Raw genomic sequence first — 17335 nt, 5'->3', positions numbered from 1 at the left:
ACAATTAGGATAACTGCTTCCTGAATTTCCCTGAGTACTGCAGCCTCCAAAGATGACAGAAATAACCAAGAATATTTTAATGTCCAATTAGATGATGACTTTAGTAAAATCAAAATCAAAGTAAATTATGAAAAATTAATGTTTGGACATAAAACACTGAAGTATCAGCATGTACTCTGGAAGCTGAAATACAAGGTCACATTTAATTTACATCCAGACTGAGAAATCTTATTTAAAATACCCAGCAGTTAATAATTTTATTGAACTTAATGTGGCTAAATCACGTAAGCAACTTTGCGTTGCCATAAATATTGGATTCAGTCTAATCCTTGTACTTATTTACAGTTATTCCCCTTTTATTTCTCAAGGGGAGCTTTCTCTTCAGACTCAACAGGAGTATGTTCTCAGATGAGGAAGCGCAGTGACCTCAAAGTTCAGCTGTTGCATATGTATGTGTGTGCCTCCAACAAGACCCTGGACTTTTCCATGTAAACCACCAGACTCCTAGAACATGGAAGTAATTATCAGTAATTACATGACTCTATAAAAATAGTTTACAAGCACTCTTACCCAAGATAGGATTTAAAGCATTACAGCTTCAATAAAATCCTATTTCAAATAGAAGAGTAAATAACTGGAAGATGATATGGAACCGTTCATGTCAAGCAAGGCACAGAAGCTCTGGAGACATTAGAGGTCAGCGTGGAGGTTTGACACAGTAACTGGATAGGCTTTTGCAGTTAGAAGCAGTGACTAATCCAAAATGTTTTCTCCAACAACAAGAAGCAGTATCTTAACAAACAACAGAACTACAACATACTTTCTGAAGCCTATTTATCAACTTGCAACACCCTTCAGCATATCCCTGGTTGTATCTTACTTATTTTCATCCAATGTAGAGAATTCCTGTGCTGCACACAGACCAGATGACTAGATGATGTTCAAATACAGAGACAGTCAGGTGTAGAAATTTAGCACTCTAGTTCTTTCCATTCAGAAAAACTACCTTTAGCTTTTGAACAAAAGACTTTTCTAGGAATAGCAGAATTTCTAGGCTGAAATTTTAACATTTCAGAAACTACTCTTGAAAACCCAATTTGTGCAGTTCTTCATTTTCCCACAATGAACAGTAAGATTCTGTCTTTATCAGATGCAGACACAAGTAACCATTTTGCAAAAATGCAGTCTTATCAGAAGAATTGTGCTTTGTAAGCATCATCATGGTCACCCTCATGTCAAATGTATTCCCAAATTCTTTTGTACAGGGAAGAAGACACTGTCACAGTTAACTGTAGGTAATTTCTATAAAATATTAAAATTTGACATTATTTAGACCTTCAGCTATTTTTTACCTTTAGCTCAATACTGTCCAAAAAATGCTTGCATATTTGCCCCATTACAGAAGTTGCCATACTCAGTAGTTTATATCCATTTGCAAAACTTGGGCATTTGTTGTTCATCAGTACTTATATGAGCGATACAAACAAATCCTGGCATTCCAGTTAAAACCATTCACTTCAGTTTTGTGCTCACCTAACCCAAAGAGATCACTAACACAGACACTTTGGCAGAAATTGACATACCAATTTTTCTATCCACACTGCAAACATCTAGAATTTCAGTGCAATAAACAAAAGGAAAAAGGGAATAAGAAATAATGTGTGATACCAGTACAGGTAAGAAAAGCTGCCTCTGGAGTTCAGCTACACCTAGGGAAAACTTAGTGGAATAGTTTACTTCGCAACATAAATCTACATGGTTGAATAAACAGGAAATTCATTAATTTGAAATAATTCTGAGTTGTCCTTGTTAGGCTAGTCACCTAAACTATGGCTGAAATAATATTATACACAAGAATTTCACAAAGTTATAATAAATTTGAAGGTAGGACACTTTCAAGTAAGCAATTCAATTAACTGTTCTTAAAACAGCTGGTAAATTTTACTACTCAAAACTATCAAAGTAATTATTGTATTTCATTTAAAAATCACTTTTTTTTTAAGGCTTACTATAGTTAATGTTTTCCCCTTTACCCAAAAAGCCTGCAAAGTCTCACATAGAAGATAATACTCTGCACATGAGAACTCCGGATGCAGCTGAGCAGGAGTGTCAGTGAAACTATCTATAAAGACATCATTTCAACTTTCAAAAAGTTAACTGCTATTGTTCCAAAGCAGCTAGGAACTGGAAAACATACAGGTTGCTGTGCTGCTTCATCTTTCATTAGGTCTTCATAAACTTCCCCACCTTCATCTTCTCCATAAACACAATCATACAACTCCTCATCTTCCTCAACACCTGTTTCACTGAAAAGATAAGACAAGAAAAAAAAATGTGCAGCACAGAAAGTACCACCAGCCCTGCAAAGGACCACTCATAGGAGAAGGTTCTACAGTAAACAAACAGAATAATTAATAGAATAGCTAATGAAAATAACTCATTAAGGGAAATTAGGTCCATTAATAAATTTTCTTTTCTCAATTCATTTAAAATAAATTTTACAGAATCAACACAATACTGAAGACTAATGAATTTAGAACTACATGGGAACTAAACCAGCAGCAAAAAGAACACCTCAGGACAGTTTTGTCACAAGCTACAATCCAGCTACCCTCTTTTCCTTGACCTTTTCCCCACTACATCCAGTGAAGAGGAGCTGCCTGTCATTACTGCTTGCATCCCACTGCACTGGGATGTGAGACTGTTACAGGTCTTCTCCCCATCTGAAGAAAGGATGAGCCAGGGTAAAATACACCAGAAACAGCACTGAGAGGCACTGTACCTCCACATCATAAACCAGAATCTGGATTATCTCACACAGCCTTCAGCTACACAAAAATGAACAAAGGAACCAATCAAACTGAAAATCAGACAGTTCAACGAAACCAAGTATGTGCAAGCAATGCCTTGCAATTACTGAGACCATAAAAATACAGCAGAAAGTCAGTGCTCAACTCTGCCCTCAGCTAATTCAGCTTCATTACAGTCAGCCCTGCTAGAGTGCTACCTGCTTTGTGCTAGGGATGCATCAAGCCTATAATAACTCTCACTCCTATTCCTTAGGGTAAGTCTACAAAAAAACTCTAAAAGATACTGAAAGCGGTCAAGTCACAATAACAATATAGAAACTGCATCAGATATGCAGCCAATTTTGAGGTTTATCCTATTGGAAGACAACACTGAAACCCTTCAGAGTAAAACCCAACAGGTTAGTCCAGCGTTTCAGTTCCCACCAGCAGTGATGCTGTGCTGGCATTTAGCATTAAACACTGGCAGCTGTCACATGCAGCACACACTCCATTCTACCACCTCTGCTCCAGGGAACAAAAGCTGGCAAAAAGGTTGAGTAAGGATAGAAACATTTAGCCACTACAGCTCTTTCTGACAGAATTTTAAATTCTTTAGACACCATTTAAACTCAGGGAAAATTAAATCAATTTCAAACAAACTTACTGATAATTGAGGGAAACTAAAAAATGTGAGCTATTTGTATTATTCATAGGCACATTTGTTTCTTATTCTTGAATTGCTTCCTCCACAATTGAGACAGCATGCAACTATTAAATTTCTGTTAATAATTTTCATAATTTGTTACACAAGAAGAGTTACAAATCCATTTCTTTAGTATGATTTGTTAGGTTTTTTTTTTTAATGAAAGACTGTCTCACAATGCTGAATTTACATACCCATTTAAGAACTGGTGAAAATATTTTCAAACAGTTATAGTGCCACCACATCTAAGAGATAAGGACATCACCTCTTGCCCACTTGGGTCTCAGAGGAGACTACAACTCCTGCCTTCTGCATGCTCTGCTACACAGAGTGAAAAGCAATTATCTATGACACGGTCAGTCAGCTGCAGAGACAAGGACAAGCTTTGCAGGGAAAGTGGTAAATTGAGCAATGCCAATCACACCGAGGTTTCCCTTCTTTATAGGCACTGAAGAAACAAATCCCTGGTGTGAACAGCAGCTTCTTTCCCACACTGCAGGAAGCAACATGCAAGGAGTGCTGGTGAACTTTGAGCCTTGGAACAGTGAGCTCTGGCCTGGCTCTTGTCCAACATGATTCCTCATGGATCTTCAGAGATCCCAGCCATAGGACACAAGAGTATCCTGACAATCCTGCAAACACTTACCCAGAAGAGGTAAATGCACTCACATTAAGAATTTCACTGACTTTGGGGAAAAGATACACTTGAATTATGATCCAAGCATTCATTTTCTTTGCTAGCTCAAGACAATTTCCTTACAAGTGATATTGCAATCTTCTGAAAGCATTCTCATAGTATTGACAGGTAACTTAGAAATGCATTCTTTATTTCCTTTGCTACAAGCACCCTCTGTGAAACATGCTGCTTTATATACACAAATGTAGTGTAATAATTCAAAAAAGTTTTCATAATGAATTCTTCCTGGTCAGCATAATAACTAAAAAAATATTTACTAATTAAATAAATACCCCATTCTCATTAAACCTATATGTTCTACAACACAATACAAACAATAGTATGCAACTGAAAGACCAAAATCTGTAATTAATTTACAGATTAATATTAACAGATTAATATTAATTAGTATTTAAAACATACTCTATTAAATCAGGAAGACCTTTGTAGATATCTTCGTCATCAACACTTTCTTCTGTAGGGAAGGGCCTATAGAAAGAAAAATAGCATTAATTACAGACACCACAAGCCTAGTCATATAGTGGATTTCTGTTTGGTTTCCAAAGTTTTCACACAGATTATTGTATACTAATGTGCTTATATGCTCCCCCCTTTCTCGGATGAGCAGTGTATGTGTATTTATACTTCATTATGTGGATTAACACTTAATATAATAAAAACCCTACTGGGCACAGTTGTTATTGATCACCACTAATACACACCATTGACATTTTTCAACTGGAAAACATGATCAAAGCTTTCAAGTTAGGTCTGATTGGGGTTTTTTTTGGTTTCTTTTTGAAAACAAGAATCTCACAAACTTGGCCAATTTTGCTGATTTTTTAGAAGCGAGAAAGAGAAGAAACCCTATTTGTCTCTACATAAGTCACCACTCCATCAGCTTGACTTCTGATCCCTGTGTCACAATTATCACACAAGTTCTGCAATCCCAGAACTGCTGCTCCTCTGTTCACCTCCTGTTTCAGCATGAGCAGTACACACCACTCAGGCCCTTCAGCGAGTGCACAGAGGCAGCACACACCTTCTGGAGCTCCTCAGAGGTCCAGAGCCTTGCACACCTGCCCACCTGGCACCCTGGCTTCCAGCTGGAGAAGCCCTTGGTGGGGGACACAGACTATACTGCTTCTAACAACCTTGCCAAGGAGCATCCCACCAAGAGGCATCAGTGCCACCGTTCCCAATAGCAAGAACATACCTTATGCCTGTGCCCAGTGCAATGGGAGTGCGGGAAAGCTTCGAAAGTGTTTCTATCACCTGCAGGAGAGGGAAGCAAACTCTGATTAGTTGTAGAACAGAAGCAATTAAACATTTTATTCTCTACTGTTTCATTATCAGCAGCACTACTTTAAATCAAATTATATAAACAGAGACAAAATCTGGCTGTGCCAAACACAGTTTGCAATTGGACCTGGATGCGCTTGGAATTAAATTTTGTCCTAACCAAGACTGCTTGTGTTCCTTGGGTAGCTGCAGCAGGAGGAGTTTGGGCAGCAGAGGGAGCCAGAGGCCGAGGCAGCAGAAGCCCGGGGCCCGGCTGGGTGGCGGAGCGGCGACACAGAGCCAGGGCTCCGCCACCTCGGGGCCAGAGCCGAGCGCTCCCATCGGCCCCGCGGCCAGAGCCGGACAGAGGAGCCCGGAGCTCTTCCTCATGGCTGGAATACGGCAGCAGCCTGGGAAACCTCATCCTAAGAGAACACCTCCTGTAAGCGCCGAGGTTACACACAAAGCGAGGGGGAGCATTAGGAAGGGTGGAATACACACACACGGTCACATACATGAGGTGGTTTTGCTGGCAATTGAATTCATACAAGACCTATTTGAGTCTGCCTGGCCAGCCCTCTCCATCATTACTGTTTACTCATACACAGATATGCGAGTCTTATTTGCTAGAGAGAGCAAATGACCCAAAATGACACCCTGCCTCAATGACCACACTTCAGCAACAAGGTTTCCCCTGAACTCCTCAGAAGTTTCAGCCTGTATCTTTTCAAATCAAAAACCACATTAAGCTGAAGAGAAATCTCAAAAGAAGCTTTTTATCAGAAGTATCAAAATTCAGTACAGCCATTCTACATTTCTACATTTCACAGGCATTTGGCAATAATCACTACAATTTCAGTTGTTTATTTTTGAAGTTTTAATTACAAGACTACCATGACCATAAAAGAGAGTTAAAAGTGCATCTCTCAAAGGAAGGAAAATCACATGTTTACATAGGAGAATGACAAAGTAAAAACCACAGGGAAATATCACAAACTATAGCTTAAACTGAAGTTACAAAGACTCCATAGTGAATAATAATTCATAGGCAGATGAGCAAAATTAGGAACTAATGTTAGATTAATCCTGTGAAAGCAATATTTGGAGTTCATTTAAACAGCTGTGAAAATAAATGCCTTAAAAAAAAATCTTGTTTTGCCTAACAGCAAAGAATAATAAAAACAAATAAATATGCCATTAACATAATCAAAGATGGGGGCACATATTTCCCCTCTGAACAGAAGAAATGCAATATGGTCTAGAATAAGCTTTAGAAATTGTGAATAAAAGTTGGTTAAATAAATGACAGAATGAATTAAAAACTATTTCATATTAATCAAAAGATCAAAAGGGAAAAAAGACTCCTTTAACAAGTCTTTGTGTCAGGGCAGTTCTGGTTTCCATAGCAGACCAGAGCTGCCCCTGCACACCTGCAGCTGCAAGGAGCCCTGAGCCACACAAGACAAGAAGCTGTGGGATTCAATGGCAAAATGATCTGTCCTGATGCAGGGGTGGGCACTGACTGGCAAAATCAGAGGAGGCTTCATGGTTCTCAAAACAAAGAGGGGCAAGTCTGATGAACTGAATATCCCTTACTTGTTCGAACATGATATTTCCCAGCATACAAAAAATCTCTTGCAAACTATTCCACCCACACAGACCCTTTTCCTTAGAGGGAGTCTCACTTATCTAGCATAATCAAACCCAGTAGACATATGGCTTACTTTCACAGCTAATTACAGCTCCTTCAAGATCACAATTAAAAAAAAAAAAAGCTGTACAAATAAAATTATGAATTTTAGGTAGGTAACTAGCAAACATGGTTCCCAAAGTGTACTGCCAAGTTACATTTTAGAGCTATCAATATGTACACAAACAAAAGTAAGACTTATATATTAGAGGAATAGAAAAAACTTTTTCAGGAACTGATGTGAAAACTTGGAGGGGGTGGGCACAGAGGCCCACGGTGACACCCACACACACTGGGGAAGCCAGAGAAGCATTTACCAGAAAATGTGCAGAGAAAAGGGTGGAGAAAGGAACTGTATGACTAGAGACAACAGGAGACTACAAGAGTCTTCCCTGCCCTTAGAACAGAAACCATTAAGCATTCCAGTCTCTAGTAAAGATTAGAACACAGATTCAACTTCCACAGAACAAAAGATAATGCTTACCCATTGAACCACTCCTATTAAACCGCAGCTTAAAACAGCTCTATCAAGAAACAGAACCATATTTACCGAGGGGCATTTCTCTTGCAGTTGCAGATTCCCTAAAGAATTCTGAGAAAACGTCAAGAATACTTACACCAGTAATCACACATGGAATTACCACTTCTGGTCCACACACTAACCCAGTATCATATGCGTGTAAATGTATTTGCTCCAACAAAAGGTGGGGCAAAGCAAGATTCTCCTTCTACAAGAAATTTCAGTTCTTTGGTTCTGAGACACTACAGAAGCAACTAAGAGTTCCCAAATGTCAAGGTCCACGGGGATGATTGCAGTTGTGTATGGGTTGAATTGTCTGATAAACAGAATTTCAATAATCATTCAGCAAAACTAACTTAAATGCAGCAAAATGTCTGATTTTCAATAACTGACAAAAGAAAGATTTAGGAGTTTTTCAGAACAGTGATTGTTTGAAGCCCTGTACAGTTGATGTGAGGAAACCTATAATATTCTGAACTCCAAAATTACAATGTACTATACACATTAAAGTCCCTAACATGCAATTTAGCACTTTGCATGTGCTTTTTTTGCTTTGCTCTCTTCCTTTCAGCAGAGCTTTAATCCCTTTTATGCATTTAACCCTAAATGATCACCCAGCTCTCTTCCAAATCAAGGACTCCAACAGATGCTCCTGTAATTTGAATAAGGCTTAACTGGATCTTAGTTTAAGTGCAAAAGTAGCACTCCTTGCCTGTACAAAGTCCAGAACAACAGGGATTCCATGCCTGGTGCTGCTCTGCAACAAACAAATGTACAAAGGGCTGCAGAGTTTTGCATACACAAGACCAGCAGGAGCAGTCCACAAAAAACAGGTACTCAGTAAAGATTCCTCATTGACATTCTGGCCAGCTACAACACACAAAAAAAGAAACATTTATACTCCAAAACATCCCACAACAAATACATTCCTTCACACTGAAAAGCACAATAACTCTGTGATTTGCCTGCTGGGAGCCTGACACTGGGAGATATTAGCAAGAGGCTTCCAGGCTAAAAGGAAGCCTCAATGCACCACCCCAGAACAGCTCCTTTGCACTGCCTAACACCACGAGACAGAGGTTAAGCAGGTCTTTAGAAGTCACATCAAAGTCACATTCACTTCAAGAAGATGCGAACATCCAAGTTTGTTTTTCAGTACATAGGCAGTTTATGCAAAATATGACACAAAATTCAAATCTACAGCTTTGGAAGAGGAAGCACACCTCAGCCCACGCCCTGGTGAGTGGCTCTGCTCCTCATTCATGTTTCAGGCACTGCTGGCAAGAGCAATAGTCTCACATTGTACATCGTTAACTCTTTACTTCATTAGGAACTCTAACACCTTTTTTTTTGCTTGATATTTATTATGGCTTGACTTGACTTCCAGTTGTAGGTCAGATTCTCCAGTTTATATAAGAACTTTAATATGCCTTGCCAAAACATTATTTTGTAATTTCCTGCAGCCATACTCTTCAGTTAATCACATCAGATATTCCTGTGCCTGCTTACAGCAGCAGTAGTACACTAGAGGGACTATTTTACAACTTTCCATAGCAATAGTGTGTCTGAGTTTAAAATGTCCCTTTCTAAGGTATTTTAGTTGTGTCTCTTTTTAATCTCATTTCTTTAAAAAGAACTTGCAAATTATGCAATTAAAGAACAGATTAGGTACAATTTAAGAGTACTTTTCCACTTTTAGAAGAAACAGAAGTAAATGATTTTGCAACTCGCTGTCTCAACAAAAACAAACAAGCAGTAACTCTGTGCTACTGACAGCTACTATAACAACTATGCCCATATTTATATTTCTGATATTTACCTAAACTGAAAACGTTAAGTGATCAACAAATATTGATGGCATCAGTTTCATAGTTTATGCCAATAAAACCTAGAAAGACTCACTTGTTAGATCATCAAACCAGTTGTTTCCATGCAGGCACTTCTATCAGGTTGTGTTTTCCTACAGCACAGTAAAAGTCAGAGCTCTGGGCCGATCATGAAAAATAAAAAGCCAATGCATATAGAAATCCAATGTTTCTGGAGAACACAACACCATACATTCTCTGCAGTATGGGGTGAGGCTCTTATGAGGCCAATTTTAGGTGCCTCATCTCCAGGACACTTTAAAGCCAGAACTGCCAGTCATGCCCACATGCTGAGTGAGTTCTCATGAAGCTGTTTTCACTCATTCAGCAGACTGGCAAGGAGGAGGAGGGGAAAGAGAAACATCATTTTGTGTCTCTGTCACTCAGAGACAAGATGAAAATGCTATACATAAATATAGTCTCCAATTGCTCACATGAAGAAGGGTTTATCTTTTGCTACTGTAGAATTTACCAGCCTCTGGACAACCCTAGATCAATACTCCATTTGGCACGGGGTGGGGGGGAGTTGAAATACATATATTGATTAATATGTATTAATATTGTACACTAATTCATCACTAACCTTTCAACCAGAAGACCTCTAGGAACTGCTACATTTCCACTTTACTTGGTTAACAGATAAAAAGAAAAAAAACCCAAACATTAAGCCAGACAACTCCAGGATGATTACACAGCTGCTGATCTAATGAGCATATTATTCCAAGTAAAGCGTGTTCATAAGCTAAATTGAACCTTTTCTCTCCATCTGCCCTTGTTCGGGTACCCTGTTAGTAGTCTGTGTTGCTTCAGGTTAGTTTTAATCAAACCACAATCCTCTAGAGAAGGAGAAAGGATGAGGGCTTTTCCAAAGGGCAAAATGAATGAAAACTCCTTAAAATGAAAGGAAAGATGGGGAGGAGGGGAAAAAAAGAAAAAAAGAGGAAAAAAAAAAACAGAGAGAGAAGAAAAAACCTGACCTGAAAGCAAACATTTGTTTCACATACTGGCATCTTAACACATCCCTTAAAAAACAAAAAAAAAAAAAAAAACCCAATTTTTAAATGCCAGCTATGCAAATATCCCTCTACTAAATAACTGTTGTGGCATGCACTGAAGTGTCAAAGCCATACAGACACAAAGCTGTGAAAGACCATTTACAGCCTTGGCACCTGCACCAACACCTCCTTAGGAAGAGGACAGACTGCAGACCTCCAGCAGGTAGAAATGTCATCTGTATTTCATTACACACAGCTTCACATTCCTGATCTTCACCTCATTCAGACAAAATCCGGGCTTCAGGTGTAGAGCACTGATAGGTGCAATCCAAAGGAAAGGCACAAATTTACTTTCCACTGGGGTAATCACCAGCTGTGGGATGCTGTCACTTTTCTCACTGGCATCACCTTCAGCCATCCTGATCCTGGCTGTCTCATTGTCCATGTCCATTCTTCCATTTCCACTGAACTATACTCTAAGGAAACACATCTGAGGACTACTTCATCCTTCCTTCCCATCAATGCTCAGCACTGGCATGGGAGCAGTAAGGAAAATAGACCAACCGTCCCAGGGAAGCGTGGCAGAGAAATCCACAACCCCGAGCCAAGTCTTTGTGACTGACAGGAGCCTGCCAGCAACCGTGAAAAAAGGTTTGAAACCAGGTGCCAAATGCTTTCATGCAGAGGCAGCAAGGGTACAATTGCTGTAAAAGCTGGTTTTGGCAGTCATGCACGTTTCCTCTGAGCCCCAGCTGCGAGAAGAGAGCTCAGAGGTGCTGTTGTGCCGCAGGCTGGCTGGCTCTGGGCATGCAGACCTTCATACTCTACACACAGTGCCCTAGGGAAGTCTCATCTCAGATGCACTCTCCCTAGTGTTAGTGTCTCCACAGCAGGAAAGTTCCTCCATAGTAAAAAAAAAAAAAGAAAAAAAAATAGCGAAGACAAAAAACCTTCTGGGTGTTGCCGATTTGTTTGTAGATAAGCTAAATACAGAGATGCAAACCGCTGGGACTTCAAAAGCCCCAGGGAATCAACAGCTACAGAACATGCAACTTTTTCTCCAAAGTCTTCTAAGAAGGAGAGAGATGGGCAGTTTGGAACCAGGAAGGCAGGCAAAGCTTCTAGAACACTATTTTTACAAACCACTCAAAGATGTGAGGACAGATGACCTTGTGTCCAAAAGGACGGGTTGATGCCAAGAATATTTACCCTCTTTTGCACACTGAACATTTTACTCCTTTTATCAGAACTGATGATTCTGGTCATGCAAACTCTGGAACTAGAACAATGGGACTGGCTGACAACTGCACATGAGAATCCTAAACATTAAAGGAGGAAAAAGCAAAATCAAATGCTCTCTGGGAATCTGTAAAATTCACTATCATGTTACTAGAACTATAATGAGCAAGTCTTGACTAATCTATATCCAATAATGGACACAAATGTATATATAGTTTTAAAAACTGTATTTAATACACTGTTTTTCAAAGTTTAGGTCTCTGATGAGGCTACACTCATTAGTCCAAAAGCAAGAAAGGTTCCCTAGATGGCTCTGTTCTTACAGGGAAATGAAAAGGGTTTAAATTGCACAAGCAGCACAGTCCTGCTCATCCCTTGGTTCATTTTGTCCACAAGGCCGAGAGACTCCCTAACGCAAGCTCGGAGGGAAGGAGTTTGAGCAGCTGCTTCCTGTCTGCAGCTCGTGGTTTTGATTCTTTGAATACCTTCCCTCACCATGCCTTCTGGGGTGTTAAATTTGAGGCTGGTTTTTTGGCTGGGTTTGATTTTTTTTTCTTTTCCTTTTTTTAAGATCTTGCTTAAAGAATGACAACCTTTAAGCATTGCTGTGTTATCAACACTGCAACTCACAGCAAAAGCACAGACTGCCTCAGAGCTCTTCTAAACGTGGAATTGGAGCTTGTCCTTTCTGGTGCATGTACTACATTTCAGGTTTTGCATGAAGGGCAAAAGAACACAAAAGGATATTCCTAGGACAGTACAGCAAAACCTATCTGCGGTTAAGTCATTCCAGTTCCCTTCAGAATAAGCACAACAGGGTAACGCATACTTAGAAACAGCTGTATTCAGCTTTGATCAAGTGCTTGTTTTCAATGCTTTTTGAACACTTACTGATGATATCATAATTTTTTTTACCATATTTTATACAGGTCATAACAGTAATCAATCATGAAAGAAATGGGGTTTTTTCCTGCATTTTAAATAGAATATTTTAATACAATTTCTTTTTTTACCTAAATGTAAGCATTCCGTTTAAAATCCCTAATGACTGAACAGGGAGATTATCAAAGGTGTTCAGACTTGGATAAGTGGGGACATATGGGATTTTTTAAATATGAAAGGATAGAAATCAGTGTTGTGTGTTTTCCAAAGTTACATTTATTTTGTCCCTGCCCTTTGACAGACTTCAGATGACTATTTTTACATGTTTCAAAAAGAACAAGCAAATTCTCTAAACTGCAACCACCAGTTTGTACACTTCGTATATATATTTTGGGTGTTTGTGACCTTGGATGTTTAAAATTGGCATACAGATATTTTAGAAGGAAATTCGTGCTTACATATTCATTATTGATTGCACCTCCAATACTGTTTTAGGTATACATCCTGCAGTTTAAACGGCATGTGGTTTCCTCACTCCCACTGTGTTATTTGACTTTAATATTTAAACAGATTCTTTGTCAATTTTGACCCTTTCAAGAACAATACTCAGAGGAGGCTGTATAATGGAGTTTTTCTTCTTCTTTTGTGCTAAAAGGAGAGGAAGAGTTTTTCTTCCTGTCTTGGGTGAACCAGTCACTGCCACACTTCTCCCTTTTCTGAGTTTACTTTAACCATTGACTACATAAATTTAACTAGTGTGTGCCTTTGCTTAGTGGTATCAAGTCACACCTGAACCATGCATTGAATTTACTCCAGTCAATTTACTTCCTATCAATGAAGATAGGAATATTTAGTAGGCATAATTACACACTTTATATCTCCTTATACTCTGCAAGAAAAAACCCTTCTCTGTTACAGTGCAAAGGGAAGTGAGCTGTTCTCTTTGCTGCAGTTACCTCAGCTCGCTCACAGTGGCTCACAAAAGTCCACAGCACTCTTTCAGGCCTCACACTCCTAGGAGATCTCTCTACCAGAAGAGACAAGGGATTACATCAGCCCAACAGAGAAGCACCTGCCTCCAACACCACAAAAAGATACACGGTCAACAGGATGGCATAACTCTGACATTTCACTGTCTTCCACTCATTTTAAAAATCATCAGATTTGATACAGGATTTTAAAAAATGAAACTTGGGAGGACACGCTGCAACGGAAGTGGCATTGTCAGCTTCTATTATTGAAACTTGGTAAGAGCAGTGGTTTGCTTTTCTCCCTAATCATATGTTCACTTAGATTTAAAAAAAAAACTAAGTACACTTGCAGTAGTGGAAGAAAATATGCAGAAAAATACATTCCCATCATGTTTGTACCCAATTCTCCTTGAGCTGGATCCTTATACTGAAAATTACAAAATGAACGCAAGAAACTAACTTGCTATTTTTATTTTTTACTGTCTTATTACTAAAAACATGCAGCAGCTTGCAGGCTGTGTTATCTATATGCTACCCTTCCAAAATGCCACTGCAGAAGTAACGAGAAAGTGGGATTGATTCCTTTCTTTTTTAATGTTTTTAAAAATGGTCATCTGTAGCTTTCACTCGTCTGGATCTTGAAAAGAACGTTTTGAGTTCTTAAAGTCTGTGACAGAGATCATAGTATGTATTTTACATGTAGATACTGTGGTAAATAAGAGCATACCAGGAGATAACCTATTATTCACCATATAGTCAGATTTACTATTAAGATGTCTCTTGGAATTTCACCAGCTCTGCTGACTACAGAAACTTTTGTCCTCTACTTTGTGCTCTTCACCCACTGTTCTAACCCAACTCTATGGTCATGTCATAAACTACATTTGAGAATTGGCAGGCAGAGACAGAGGAAGGGACAGATTTCTTAGCATGTTATTCTGAAGGGCAGGTAAGGTCCACTGCTTATTTCCCAGCTCTGCTGCTTCAAGAGGCAATCTGCCACGGTAGAGGCAGTAATCTCTGACATTAATATTGCCTCTTGACGCACACAGCATTGTACCCAACTTTTGCTCTAGGTTTTATATTTCTAGGTTATATAAGTTTTGCTCTAGGGTTTATAGACATGTCCAAATATTTATTGTGGAATTGTGCTTCAAAACATTTGTGAAAGGGCACGGGACTGAACACGTCCTTAGATGAAAAGCTTCATCTAAGGCCAACTTCAGTCATCACTATTTATCATAAAAACACCAGTAGCACATATAAGTACAATGAAACTCTTGACATGAATTTAGTTGGGCATTTCAGTCGAATACAGTGAGTCCAAACCAAGCCAAATACCCCAAGCATTATTAGTCCTGCTCCAGTCAGTCAATCTCAGCAGCAGCCTACAGTGAGCAAATGCAAGAGCCAAATGCAGGCAAGCAGATGCACCTAGCAAACACACCAGAAAAGGTCATGCTTTGTGAAAAACAAAGGCTCTCGCATCATTTGTAGTCAATGCAGAAAGGCATTTTGGGGAGATAAAATTCAGAAAAAGTCCATTTCAATTAAGCAATATTGCATAAGTGGCTTTATCACACATACAACATAAAAAATAACTCTTGTCCAATACCAACATTCTTCTAGCATTTTGTCATAGATTTTATGGTCTCAATGAAAGCCACTATTTGTGCAAGAGTGTTACATTTTTATCGGTCAAATATCGTGGGGGAGATTTCAAATGGAAAGCTGCAATTCATATCCAGCAGTAATCTGAATTACACCTCTACCTTCTTTTTTTACATCAAACTTCAAATCTAAAACCAGGGTCAAAATATATACAGGCTGATGAATGTTAAACTGAGTGAAACAGCCTCAGTGCTCAATTTTTTAAAAGCTATTCACCATTACAGCTTGTAATTTTATCCAACACTACCTGTAATGTTCCTTAAAATTGTGTTCCTCAACATATCTTCCTTTTTACTTGTCAGGCACTCATTTTACTGCTTATAGGTATTTCCAACAGCACAAAAATTCCCCTACTGCATTCATACCAAAAATAGTAGCAATGAAACAGCATCAAAAACAGCTTAACTGAGGCAGATGCATGAAATATAATCTTCAGACAACAGCAAAGTCAGAAGCTATAGAGAGATAGAAGTTTCAGGAAATAAGAGCAATGTCAACAGGAGAAAGTTGAAGGAGGGAGAACAAGGCATTAGAGGAAGACTAAAAATATAATTCAAAAGACTTAATGTAGTCAGCTTCTGAAGGGGTTTGAGATTACAGAAACATCACCTCAAAAAGTAGAAAACAAGGTAAGGAAACTGAAACAGAACCTGTAAAGCAAATGAAACAAAATGAGAACAAGGAAAATAAGAGTTTCGTCCATGGTAATATGTTAAAGAGATGATCCATGTTTTCCACCAAAAGGAACAAAAATATCAACACAAACTTTGAGAGCTGCAATAACACTGTTGGCTTGTTGCTGTAGCTGAGGTACCACAGGCAGAACACACACAACAGAGACTTTGTGAGGTGTCTGGATGAGGACAAGACACAGTCTAGATTTAGATTTAGCTTTTGGAAACTTTAGATTACTGCTGTTCAAGGATAATACAGCCATAAACAAATCACCCTCATCCAATAATTTTACACTCTAGCCTATGGAGAAATGCCCTTTTAAGATCTGCATACAACAAATGATAATTATTGATTTTATATTAAGATGGAGGCCTAGTTGTTGGTCAAAATTACATGTTACATATATAACAAACAGGCCAGGCTACTGCTGGCCTGTAAGTTTTCAGTGGATTTTTGATTAGCGATGTACTCCAGTTTCTCACTGTCTGTGACACTCAGAACACGCACCACAGATCTTCAGAACAACTACTACAGCTCATTAAGATCCAACGAGCAGGCAAGGAAAATAGCTTCTGATGATGAAAATAGCTCTGCCTTGCTAGTTCAGGGCTCCTCTGTCTATGAGAAGCTGCACAGAAAAGGTACATTTTTCCCTTAAGACTTTAGTCTGCCAAGTGAACTAAGATGGATCAGTTTTAAGCCATCATAAGGTCTGAGGCACCTGCCAGATGGATTCTTTCCTACTGGCCAAACAGCTTTGAAACCAAGCTACAAGGTCACCACAACATGCTTGAGAGCGCTGACTTTGCTTTTAACATTTTACCTTACACTATGAAACAAATTTATTGAATTCCCCTTCATAGCCAGAGTTCTACACTTGCAAACAAGCCAAGAAGCACTCATTACTCTGGTACCATACGTACCAAAGCAACCAATTTCACTGCCTGAGCAAACTGTTTTCAATGTGCACATAAAGAGCAGAACAAGAGTTCATGTTAGTAAATTTAGATTTAGAAGCTTCATATTTTTCTTTGTATTAGAGGACTGATCTTTTTTTCCACATAATCTCATGAATTAGCATAGAAAGCTGCTCAATTTCTCCATGAGCCTATATTATTTTTACTTGACAAAATATACTTTCTCTCAAATGCTTCTGAAAACAACTGCCTCTAAAACAGCATCTGTATGCATTTTCCATTTCTGGGCAACCAGTTGGAAAATAATTCAGCTTTTTGGGTTTGCATTCTCAATAGAGTAGTGCAATAAAGCATCTTTTATGACTTCCAGAAAAATCTATCTAAGGAGAAAAAAGGCCTATGCTCAGTAACCTGTGCTCACTTTCCTAAAGGAGACACATCTTTTCATTAAGTCATAGCCA

The 17335-nt window shown here is 38.8% G+C and overlaps 1 protein-coding gene across 2 annotated transcripts in view; it reads right to left on the bottom strand.

The window, feature by feature from the left end:
• Positions 1-17335, bottom strand: part of VAV3 (vav guanine nucleotide exchange factor 3) — a 147698-nt gene that overhangs the window by 89759 nt on the left and 40604 nt on the right. For both annotated transcript variants that reach the window (XM_077182118.1, XM_054638054.2), the window contains exons 3-5: positions 5385-5443; positions 4592-4657; positions 2198-2306 (exon numbers count right to left, since the gene is read on the bottom strand). In XM_077182118.1, coding sequence (XP_077038233.1) covers positions 2198-2306; positions 4592-4657; positions 5385-5443 — 234 coding nt within the window. The remainder of the gene's footprint in view (positions 1-2197; positions 2307-4591; positions 4658-5384; positions 5444-17335) is intronic.

Source organism: Agelaius phoeniceus, chromosome 8, assembly GCF_051311805.1.
Source record: "Agelaius phoeniceus isolate bAgePho1 chromosome 8, bAgePho1.hap1, whole genome shotgun sequence".
NCBI lineage: Eukaryota > Metazoa > Chordata > Aves > Passeriformes > Icteridae > Agelaius > Agelaius phoeniceus.
This window is presented reverse-complemented; position numbering and strand designations above follow the sequence as displayed.